The 12,752-nt window shown below is 34.6% G+C and overlaps 1 protein-coding gene across 2 annotated transcripts in view; it reads left to right on the top strand.

Annotated features, from left to right (window-relative positions):
- The first annotated feature begins 503 nt into the window (after nt 1-503).
- The window catches only part of mapkap1 (MAPK associated protein 1), a 42,498-nt gene continuing 30,249 nt past the window's right edge, over nt 504-12,752 (top strand). Inside the window, exons 1-6 of one of the 2 annotated variants that reach the window (XM_058775897.1) lie at nt 504-683; nt 2,095-2,533; nt 5,766-5,801; nt 8,643-8,732; nt 8,830-8,978; nt 10,307-10,479. In XM_058775897.1, the coding sequence (XP_058631880.1) occupies nt 2,260-2,533; nt 5,766-5,801; nt 8,643-8,732; nt 8,830-8,978; nt 10,307-10,479 (722 nt within the window). In that variant the 5' untranslated portion in view covers nt 504-683; nt 2,095-2,259. The remainder of the gene's footprint in view (nt 684-2,094; nt 2,534-5,765; nt 5,802-8,642; nt 8,733-8,829; nt 8,979-10,306; nt 10,480-12,752) is intronic. The other variant, XM_058775898.1, reaches the window with a different exon arrangement.

The raw sequence follows: 12,752 nt of genomic DNA, 5'->3' as shown, positions 1-12,752 counted from the left end.
TATGTGCTCTTGAATGTTAACTCCGTCCATTATTTTTTATTGTCTATTATACTTACAAAGCAAAGTTGTTAATTGTAGATACTGTATAATGTGAAGTTTGAACATGCCACTTGATGAAATAAATTATGTAAATAAAGAAGTAAAGAGAAAAATTAAAAGGAACAAGGTAAAAATAAAAAAAATAAAAAAAATAAAATAAAATAAAACAAAACAAAACAAAACAAAACAAAACAAAACAAAACAAAACAAAATAAAATAAAATAAAATAAAATAAAATAAAATAAAATAAAATAAAATAAAATAAAATAAAATAAAATAAAATAAAATAAAATAAAATAAAATAAAATAAAATAAAATAAAATAAAATAAAATAATCTCGTTGTCTGTCTATCTACTTTATTTATTGTTAACATTCTCTGAGTCTTGATTGGCCGCTTGTCTTGTCCATCGTTCGTTCTGGAGGGTGTTTCCCAGAGCTGTGTACTTCCGGTATGAGGGGTAAATCCGCAGGAAGTAGCTTACTGGACCACCAACACAGGAACAACAGAGTAAACAGACACATTTATTCTGTTTTTGGGACGATATCTCCATAATTATGAAATGAGACAGTACAGTCAGTCCCTCACTCAGACGGCGTGGCGCGTCTGTGATGGTTTGAGCCGCTGTTATAGGCATGAATGAAGGTAATGATGCGCTGATGTTTGAGGCTTATCGAGCAGATTAGCACGAGCCTTAGCAGGGCCTGGCTAGCGCGTTCACTCAGCTCTTACTTACGTGTGTTTCATCTAAAATATCATCCAAATGTAATCTTATTCATTTCAGACAGCAACGAGAGTACATTTGTGACCCGCTCGTCCTCAAAACGAATACAGTTAATGTGGTTATTGATCAGAAATTGTTAGTTTGCTGGCTAATTAGCATTTTAGCATCACCATTTGTCATTTTGTTTACAAATCAAGATTTTTAAAACGTTTTAACTTGTGGTGTAACAATATGGTATGGGTGTCCCTGCTTATGTCCTAGTCTAGTTAGTTAGGTTGTTGTTTTGGTTTCCGGTGACAGGAGCGATCATGACAGCTAGTGACTAGTTAGTAAGTTAGTTAGTTTGCTTTTACTGTGTGTTTATATCGTAAACATCCTCATAAGAATAACAATAGAGCCTGGATAACTGGTTTATCCATTATACCTGTGTGTGTCCTTCATGATTTGGTCCTAAACTTGTTGAATGAATGATTTCAGTTGAACTTTTTGTAAGATGTGATGGCGTGAATGGATAGCAAATATTTATTTTAATTTAAATATCTATTTACTCCTGTAAACCCTGACATATGAAATAATATGTTTAAAAATGGAACAGTTTACTGAAATTTGTAACTTTTTTGCACAGCTTACTGAGCAGAAATCTGCAATTTGTTGCAGATGTTGTTATTTATTTATATGGCAAAAAATTTATTCTGATAGCTTGTAAATCAGCCAGAAATTTATAACAATATAACAGAATACTTATAATGCATATAAATGTCATGTCATTCTATATCTCCCAATTATATCTTAGTAAGATGATATTTAAATACTTAATTTTATGATCAAAACTCGATAGTTTCAAAATATGTAATGCAATGCAATAAAATAATGATTGAGAGATGAACAAATAAACGTTATTCAAAAGCCTGATGATCATATTTGATATTCGCATGTGAACATGATTTTTCTAAAAAATGATAATCTAGTAAACCTAAGTTGCTTCAGTCCAGTAAATGTTCAACTTGAAATACTAACAATATAAAAGTTAATTCTGCATTTACTTTATAAAAATCAGTAAAGATTTCACAGCAGAAAGAACCACAAGATGAAGGTGAATGTTTTTACAATTATGCTTTTAATTACTACAAATAATAAACTATCAATCGAACGACAGAAGGCATGTAGTAGATTGTAGAGACAGCAGAATTTTCAGCAAAGTTTTGATCATGTAGATGTTGCATATCAAGTATTGCATATACAGTAGGCTTTAATATGGTATTTATATTTCTCAAGTCATCGTATGATATTTGTTGCTTAATAATTAAACATCTGGTCTGGGTTACTCTTTAGGCAGGCATCCATGTCCAACCATGGAGAGGAGAAAATAACCCCAAAAAGAAGGAAAAGAAGACGCTGCATCGCTGAGGAATCTTCAGCCTCTATCTCCGACTGAGGGTCAGCACATCCGGACGGAGAACCGGAGAGCGACAGAGGGGCGAAGGGCTGGTGCTCAGAATGGCTTTCCTCGACAACCCCGCCATCATCCTGGCCCACATCCGGCAGTCGCACGTGACCAGCGATGACACCGGGATGTGCGAGATGGTCCTGATCGACCATGACGTGGATCTGGAGAAGTGCCATTCGTCTGCGGCATCCGCTGGCAGAGGCTCGTCCGGGGGATCGTTTGGGGATGGCAGCGTTGGGGGAGACGGCCAGACCTGCGATCTCTCTCAGTCTGTCGACATCACCTCCAGCTGGGACTTTGGCATCCGACGGCGCTCCAACACAGGCAAGTAGCTGTCTGACTCTCAGGATTTTCTGCTTTCTGGGCCCTGAATCCAGCTTACTGATGTGGTTGGTACAGGTAAAGATGAAACGCCCACAAACTTCTCACACTTGGATTTAAGATTGTTAAATGAGATCAGAAAAGCAAATATTGCCCAGGTACGCTTTATTTTTACATTTGCAAATTCCAACACATTTGTTTGATTACAGCATTTTGCTAGATTTGGAATGAGAACCGTTTGTAAACCCGCTGTCACAGAAACATGAAAGGCTTCCTTGTAGTTTTTCACCAGAATAACAGTTCAAGGGTTTACCTCTTTCAAGTAATAATTAATCACTGCCCAAATTTATTCTCTTAATGTTGTGGCAATTTTTCAGTGTGTTATCGAAAATGGTACTGATTATTTATTTTATTAAAGACTTTGTATTGAAGTTAGAAATTCCAGTATCATGTCACTCAGAACAACTTAAAGGAATAGTTCACCCAAAATTGAAAATTTGCTGAAAACTTGCTCACCCTCAGGCCATCCAAGATGTAGATGAGTTTGTTTCTTCATCAGATTTGGAGAAATGTAGCATTGCATCACTTGCTTTGCAATGGATCCTCTGCAGTGAATGGGTGCCGTCAGAATGAGAGTCCAAACAGCTGATAAAAACATCACAATAATCCACACCACTCCAGTCCATCGATTAATGTCTTGCGAAGCGAAAAACTGTGTTTGTAAGATACAAATCCATCAAGACATTTTTAACTTCAAACTGTTGTTTCCAGCTATAATAAGATAAAATAAAAATATGGCTAAAATAACAACCCATGATCTATTATTAGGTTTCTCCAGTGAAAAGTCATCATGTCTGAATCAGGAGAAAAATATGCATAGATGAAGCATTGTTTTTAAGCAAAAATTTTGAAATGAGGAAAAGAGAGGACTTTTTCACTAGAGCAAGCGTTATTATGGATTATGGACTGAAATTTTGGCCAGAAGCAACAGTTTAAAGTTAAAATGCCTTAACTGATTTGCTTCTTACAAACACAAGCTTTTGGCTTCACGAGTTGTTAATTGATGGACTGGAGTGGTGTGGATTATTGTGTTGTTTTTATCAGCTGTTTGGACTCTCATTCTGACGGCACCCATTCACTGCAGAGCATCCATTGGTGAGCAAGTCATGTAATGCTACATTTCTCCAAATCTGGTTTGATGGTGGTGGTACATTTTCAGCAAAGTTTTCAATTTTGGGTGAACTGTTTCTTTAAGAGTGCTCATGCTTATCTTGCGCTCTCAGCATTTTCAGTATGTGGCTTTGCTTTTTGCAGAGGGATCAGATATAAGCATGACAATGGCGTGTCAGTTTTTCAGTGTGATAAGATGCTTATTGGTCACTACCAGAGTTTACTAACTGATAATATCAAACATGCTCAATGTTGAAAATCTGCTAATGGGATGCCGGCCTAAACGTAACCTTGCACGCTTCTGCTTCAGTTTGCTCTGCGGTGTCGGCCCATGATTACTTCTCTTTCTCTCTGAACGTGTTTTCTATCTGTATAGCTTTGCTTAAAGCAGTTCAGTTGATGATGCTGAGAAATGTGACCTTTGAAGCCATTTAGGTCTCTAACAGGAAATACAGCTATAACTTGCTTTTTAAGATGTTAAACAAGAACAAACAAGTCTTAACAAGTGTAGCATGTTATCATTATATCAATTAGCATTTGTCTGGTCATCATCTGAACTGCTGCATGGCTTGCAAATGGACAGAAATCACAGCTTATTAGGGCTAGGTATCGAGAACTGGATCCTTTTCCGACAGCTGTTCTGGAACCTCTGCAGGCCAGAAAGTTATTTTTGATCTAAAACATTTATTAATTTAACAATATATGGCATTTGAGGAAGTTCTTTGGTTCTGTGTATTTTGATTTTTGTATTATATCTGAACTCATTTGACGACAGGCTGCTGAAGGCCCTAAATGCAATTGATTGCAATTGAAAGAATTGCTTCCTAAATAGTGATTATGCAAAAAACCTGAAAGAATTGTTAAAGCAATCCTCAAAGAACCAGAATCTTTAAGTGGAATCTGAATCAAAGCCAGAATTGTTAGTTTCTTTACTATTCCCGTCCCTGCTGCTTACTGATTATCAATAGGCTGAAACCTTGGAGCAAAACAAAGCAGAAAGTTAGGCTGGACTTAAACACTGTATCCTTTTGCTGCTTCGTCTTTTCCTCAAAGCTTTCCTGTTAATGCAGTTACATTAGTCTTTACTGTACCAGCCACTCAGAATTGAGCAGGAAAAAATGATCTGTATTGGGGCTCGATAAATGTTTACATAAATGAAAAGGAAATTGCAAAAAAAAAAGCATTTTGATCTCAATAGGTACCATTTCAAATTAAATGTTTCTTTGGGGGAATTAATGTTATGTTATTATCTGATTTTCCTTTTCTGTGATCAAGGGTTAATCTGATTGTGCTTGTTAGCTGGGAATGGCAACTGACTGAAATTGATTTGTACTCTTAGACGATCTTGCCTTTGCAAACCTGTTTCCAGTGCTAAAATTGTTTCCAGTGAAATTAGATCTTTTGTCTTTTGGAATCAGTTGTAAGCTTATCTGATGATTTCTCCTTGTTTTTCAGTATTAATCCTGTTCAGAATCATCAGTATGAGCACAAGTTAGTTTTAGTGTTTTGATATTGATCTATTACAGAGAATATCTCAACAAATGTGACAATGTTTTGCAGTAGATAGCAGCAAACACATAATGCTTTATACTGAAATATCTTCGAGTGATTCGCTAATTAAATTCTAAGAGTAATTTCACAAAGCAAACCTTTTTCGTATGGAAAACAGTCAGTTTCTCACATTACAGGTGAGTTATACCTATATTTTGCTTAGGGAACAATTTGACAATTATGAATGCAGAATTAGCCATAATTATGTGAGGCTCTAATTATATTATGCTTGTTCAAAAGGTTTTTGGTCAGTGTAAAAAAGACTGAAATACTGATGCCGGGTTATGCTGAGGTTTGTTCCTGGAGTGGTTCAGTTTCAGTCAGTATGTTTTGTCATGGCAGGTTCTGAAATGCACATTAATCCTGGGCTAGGGATTGATGATCACTTGCACTCTAGCTTTGTAACATTGATGAAATGGATGTGGCTTAGCGCTGGTTTTGGGATGCTTTTGTTGGGGAGGGGGATCTTTGAAATATTTCTTTATTATGAACCATCTGAACAACTTGTGCCCAGGACGACAAGACAGTTTCGTGAGACCTGAGCCTGCTGGTAAGCAAGTGTTCAGGACAGGAAACAGTGCTGAAAGTATCAATACGAATCTGATGAATCTTATCTGTGAATCAAATTCAGTTTGAATTTCAGCAATTAATTCCGTAATCTCAAAAGGATATTCTTTAATTGGATATAAGACTTTTTTATAATTATTTCATGACTTTAAATGGTCTACATATTTTTTTTTTTTTTTTTTTTTAATGGGGTTGAATTCCAACCAGGTTCCACAGACCCTTACATACTGATTGAATCATCACTAAGAAAAAGTATAAAAAAGCTGTCTCTGGGCCGATATGTGGCTAATATGTACATTTTGGGTACTAATATGCAACCTTTAGGGGTAAAAAAAAAAATATAATAAAATTTATAAAATGTAATATAATTTAAAATATAAATCGAAATGATACATTTAGAACAATCACTTTTTGTCAGAATAAGAATGTTGTTTCATTTTACAGTAATATATATGTTACGCTGAATGACTGGAACATTTAATCCACATTTTGACAAAGTTATTTGAAACAATATACACTACACTTTTATTTGATATGATTATGTATATAAAATCACTTTTGATGCAGCCACCAAAATGGGATGTCTTGACTCATGTAGCTATAATATAAAGTTAAACACAAATAATATAATATTAAAAAAATAAAAAATTCTGTCTATTATCTTGTAACTAATAACAGTGTTCAATATTGTAAAACTTCAAAACTCCTGTCAGGCAAGCAACAGTCTAACATACACATTGTGAAATAGCAAAGATCTATGTATGAGCTACTTCACATGTCTAATGTTGCATTATGAATTGCAGTATGGCACATTTGAGAATGCATGAAGTGTTTGCCTTTGCATATTTGCAAATAGAGTACTTTTTTTCATGCTTTGTGGTTACTATATCATATCAAAAAAATAAAATAAAATAAAAACAAAAACTTCATGTGCAGCGTCCCAGACCACTCAGGTTGAAGTTCCAGAACCAACAAAACACTTTTGACTTGAGTATAAGAGAAAACCCTTTAAGATAAAATATATATAACTGAAGTAATAAAATGAAAATGTATTCAAATTTTCTTATCTTTTCAGTTCAAACGCATAGCGCAAACAAAATGTCTCAAAATGTAACAAACCTACCGGGAATATAGGTTACATTTTGACTGAGTTTGAAGGAAAAAACAAAACAACTGAAGTAACGCAATTAATGCAACAAATGTTGCTTTATTGTAAAGTGTTATTCTAACAGTCAAAGTAATAGTCAAAATCACGTTATTATTTCTCTCTCTCTCTATTGTTTTCAGACTCAGATAGCCAAAGAAAAAGCATTAAATATAAATCTCACTCTCGCGCTCTCTCGGCTGCTTCATATTAGCGGTCGGCAGCACTGCAGAAACTTTTATGAATTCCCTTCATATTATTGATACTAAAATTAATATAGCAAAACTCTTGCTTAATTCAAATTCAAGTAATATTCGATTGTATGAAATGCAAGTGCATATATTACGTGACCAAAACTTCACTGGTTCTAGCGTCACACACACACATTTGCACTTACTGTATCACATCTGTATGTGCGTTGATCAGTTGTAAATAAAAGGTCAAATTAAATCTGAATTTATGAATGATGCACTCACCTGTCGATCTCTTAATTCTCTGAAAAGATCAGGATGAGCAAGCGACAAATGCTTAAAAAATTTGATATGTTGCCTCCTGTGGCACATGATTTATAGCAATGCTTGCATACAGGTGCAGTAAGGTCAGTTCGTTCACCTTTGTCATCTGTTTTGAATGCAAAGTAATGCCATATTTCACTTCTTTTGTTCTCTTTATTTATTCATTTTGAGTGCGTTTATAGAGTTTCATCTGTTTGATCGCGTTGTTCTGTTGTCACGTTTACCGGTTGCGGAGCAATTTGGGAAGCACTGCCACTTACAGGTGCACTTCACAACAGCAGCGTATGAAATACCGGATTGAGCAAAATTATGATATCGTACCGTTTGAAACATAATATATACCGGTAATTTTCCAGTACCGGTATACCGCGCATCCCTACTGTAGACCTCATGAAGTAAATGGAAAATGTCTTGTACTTCTGTGTAGATGTTCTGGAATATTTGTAATAGTCGCAATATAGAGTGTTTTAATACCGTTCATTTTCATTTTTTTTTCTTTGTGACATTTTCATGACATTAAAAAATTCTCATTACTGTAATGGGGAAAAATAATATGATATTAAATTAAATTTGTAAAGTACAAAAGTAACTGTATAAAGTATACATCAAGGTGGTATTTTAGATTTAATTCATGTTGATTTTAATTTTTTTTTTAAAACAATAATTGAGACAGGATTAGCAGCTTTTCTATGTTACAGTAATGAGAATGGGGTTTTTGAGGGGGAAATGTTTAATTGTCTTGAAAATAATGTCACAATCCCAAAAAAACTTCATTTTCTTTATGCAAAATATACTGTTTTTTAATTGAAATATGACCTGATCATTTGTTTGTGAGATTCATCCAAACACTTTTGTGGCTGCTTATTGACGAAGAAAACCAAGATTAGTGTAATAGTGGATTAAAGTTTGACATTGATTTGTTAATGACACGTGCTTGAATATTTAAATAATCAGTCTAGTAATAACCTGCATTTTTAATCAAAAATTTCATCACTTAAAATGTATCAAAACCCCTTGCATATTTTTTTTTCACCAGGTGAATTCAGCCCTTATATTTGTTAATCACAATCATAATATGCGTGAAATGTTTTTCATTGACCGCTTTGTCAGTGGTGTGACCTCATTACACTTCAATGTTAACAGATGAAAGTCTTTTCATTTAAAGCTCAAAGATTGGAGCGACTGAGGAAAGAACGACAGAACCAGATCAAGTGCAAAAACATCCAGTGGAAAGAGAGAAGCTCGTCTCAATCTGGTACAGTAGCCGCACACGAAAGAGAAGTTTGCATTCGTTTTCTGGTCTTTATTTCTTGTCCTCTGAATATGTTGCTCTTCTGTCTTGATTTTTGTAGCAGACGACTTGAGCTCGCTTTTTGAAAAGAAGGACTTTAAGGACAGGCCCCGGAGCACAGGCAGTAAATCCACACTCTCGCTGCGACTAGAACAGTGTCCTCAGCAGCTCAATAACCCCTTCAACGAGTACTCCAAATTTGATGGCAAGGTGAGTGCTTTTGTGTCCACACTAAGCACTTTTCCTCTAAAATTACATGCTGGATTATCTTCAAATACTGAGGTTTTTCAAAGTCAACTTGAGATCAAAATGTACTTTCTTAGTAAGTGTCCCTGTCCCTTATTCTAAAGAAATAAAATACAAGCATCCATTTGCCTCCGTGTGTGATATATAATTTGGCTAGTTAGCTAAAATAGTCTTTTTTATGTATTTTTTTTCCATTTTTAGTTAGTTTTAGTTTTATTGTGTGTTTTGGGCATTTTTAGTAGTTTAATCATTTTTTTAATATGTCTGTACAGTTTATATTAATTTGTATTTCATTTTTAGTTATTTTTTGTGCAAGTTAAATGATTGTTTTTATTAAATTATTTATTTTATAATTTATATATTATTATTTTTTTATATGGTTATTGTTTCTATTTTAGTTAACTATAATAACCCTGATCATTATTAATTGGTCATCATGCAGCACTTAACCCTTCCTCTCTTACATGATTAAAAAAATTAACATGGTTTAGAAATCACTTCCATACTCAATTTTCAGACCTCACCATTAATAAACATTGTTGAAAAATATGTAAAGCTTTAAGTGAATGGCAGAATTAATTTAATCAAAACAATTTGAAAACGTTTTTGGGATGGCTTACAGAGTGTTTTCATCACCCTTTACGCAAGCTCTTTCTTAAACACAGAACAGAAACGCCTGGTGTCACGCAGGTTTCTCTCCTGTCTCCTTGCATTAGGATCAGCTCCAGGCTATAACACCTTCGCAGAAAAGAGAAAGACTGCCGTTTTAATTTTTTGACAGTCTTGGAGATTTTAGGTGTAGTTTGTCATTGTGCATCACTTACAGCTGTCTCTATCACCTGTCCCCCAGCTCTTTAGATCCTTGTTTTTACACTCTGTTTTCTGTGATGTGAAATTGTCAGGAATGCAAAAAGTCTTTTCCACTTCCAATAAAATGTTAAATACATCCCAGTTATTTTAATGTTGTGATATTAGTGATATTAGCAATAGCCCTATTATTTTACTTATTTATAATAAAAATGTCTGATTCTGTTAATTTCTTTTTTTTTTTTATCATCTATGATATATTATAGATGATAAAAATATGTAATTTCTGATTGTGTTTATTTTATTTATTTTTTGTTTTGGGGCTTTTTTTATAGTTGTAATGACAAATTGAGAGAAAAAAAAAAAAGATCATTAATGGAGTCGTAGCCTGACACAAACCAGATTCAAACCCTTTGTCTACTGCGTATGCAACAAGACTCAATTGAATTGCTTCTAGAAACATTTCCTGAACTTTTCTGTTTCAGGGCCATGTTGGTACAACTGCAACCAAAAAAATTGACGTCTACCTCTCAATGCAGTCGACCCAAGAAAAGCTTCACCCCATGACGGTGGTCACGATGGCTAATGCTCGGGTCCACGATCTTATCGGGCTCATCTGCTGGCAGTACACCTGTGAGGGCCGTGAACCCAAGCTCACGTTAGTAGAAAAAAGCTTTTTACACATGCATCTTATATAAGAATTTGATATCTCCACACATTTCACATGTGAGCACCGCGTATTTTTTTCGGCGCCCATGTTAACAAATGAGTGCATTCACACCGGGAGCAGGAGCAGCGCGTGAGCGTCAAGCAGGAGCGTCACGTGAGCAGCGCTGCAGCAATGGTTTCGGCGCCGAGTCTATTTTTGTTGCGCCGCTCACGCTCAATTAAAGTGACAGCACACTTTTGATGGACAAAATAAATATTTCACACAAAACGTGCTAAAAATGCACAGAATAAGCATGTCTAGTGTGTTTTAAGACGAATTGAAGTATGTCAGGAAAGAAAATGAACAATTAAAAATATGTATAGAATATTTACCCATTTTAACTAGTTTTTCATTTTTAATTGCCATAAGCAAATTATAACTTAAAGCATTTTATCAAACTCACAACGAACAATTCATCTTGCTCAGGATATTAAGTTACAATGGAGTATATACAGTAGGCCTTCATAATAAATTCATTATTCATTCATTATTGACAGCTTCTATAAGAAATGGAGATATGGGTAAAAGTATATATTATTAAAAAATAATAATAATTAAAAACAAACAAAAAAAAAAAACAGTATAAACAGCACTTTCTATATTTGAGTATGACTGAAACCACATGATAGGAGATGTTTTTGTTGTTGACCATTTACACGCTAATCCCCAAGACTTCAAAACTTTCAAGTTTATAACTGACCAACTTCTAAAAACAAATTTATAGTTGTCTTTGTAAAGAAATATGTCGTTTTGGAACCGCTGCTGTGACGCTGAACAAACGCTTCCAGTGTGAATACTCTGGCGAGTTTGCAGTTGCAGTGACGCTGTAGTTACGCTGACGCGCTGCTCACGCGCCGCTCACGCTTGCGGTGTGAAACGGGCGTTAAAGTTAAGCTCAGTGCATGGCTTGACACTTCTAATTTGAAAAAAAATTTTTTTTACAGTAATAAAGGGAAACAAAGATACATTTAAGTTTCTGGATATTTATGCATCAAATTTTATTTATTTAATAATTATGGAGCTATTTATATTTTAAATGTTGAAATAAGTACCAGATGCAGTTCATTGTGTAAACAGAAATTTTTTTTTTACAGTAATTACAGACAAGCCCTAAATACACAGACTCTTATATTGAAATGTCTTTGCTACATTCAGCTGCTCATTCCAACAGATGAGGGGGAAAAATATACATTCTTACAGCCATCTAAAACATATTACAATTAGTGCCGTCAATCAATTAAACAAAATTAACTAATTAATCGCACATTTTTCTGAAATTAATCACGATTAATCCCACCTAACATTAAAGTTTTTAAATATACTTTTATATTGCAATAATTCCACATTCAATCTTCCAATTAATGTACAAACAACATAGACAATATATTTTTTAATACTTGTTTAATGGCATCTTTTTTTATGACTGAAGGCCAGTATCACTGATACCAATACTATTGATTTCTCTATTAAATTGCCCCCCCCCCCTAATATTTAACTATTGACTACAGCCATTCAGCATTAGAGTATAATTGAGAGCTATCAATTTTAACATTTATTAGACTTAAAAAAAAAAAATAAACCTTCTAATTTAAGTGAACTTAAAACAATCTTCATATAAACCCATTATAATAAATGTCATATTTACCTGTGCCCTTCAGCAGAAATATACAGAAATTAAGTTATCAAACACTAAATTCTAAATTAAATATAGATGAATCCTTAAAGCTATAAAAGTTCATTTTTTCCTTTGTCCTTTGATTAATAGACATCCACAGCATCTGGTTATTAGGTTATTTTGGGTGTTATTTCTTTAAGAGCTGCTGAACGTGACGTGGATCTGACACGCATCATATTTTCTCTCAACTCTCTTCACCTTTTCTGACCCACTTCAGGTCTTAAAGTCTCTATTAATGAGCTGACGAGTTGAATCGGGTGTTAGATGAGGGACACAGTGCTGGGCTGCTATCCTGCTCCAGGATAGATGCCAGCGCCGCACACGCTGTGAGCACAGTACAGTTTCCGCGCTTGTTTGACTCACGCCTGCCGCTGAAGTGAAGCTGGAGCACACGTCTGAAACGTCTTCTGTATTATGTGGTCATAAAGACATTTTGCGACTGAATAAATGCACTTCTTGTCAAGAAAAAAGAGACAGAAGCAGCAGTTGTGAGTGGGGTGGCCAACCCTAGCCCCACCCCTGCGTTAATTGCGTTAAATATTTTTAA

The sequence above is a fragment of the Onychostoma macrolepis genome, chromosome 05 (genome assembly GCF_012432095.1).
Source record: "Onychostoma macrolepis isolate SWU-2019 chromosome 05, ASM1243209v1, whole genome shotgun sequence".
In the NCBI taxonomy this organism is placed as follows: domain Eukaryota; kingdom Metazoa; phylum Chordata; class Actinopteri; order Cypriniformes; family Cyprinidae; genus Onychostoma; species Onychostoma macrolepis.
Note: the sequence above shows the minus strand (reverse complement) of the source record. Positions and strands in the feature narration are given on the sequence as shown.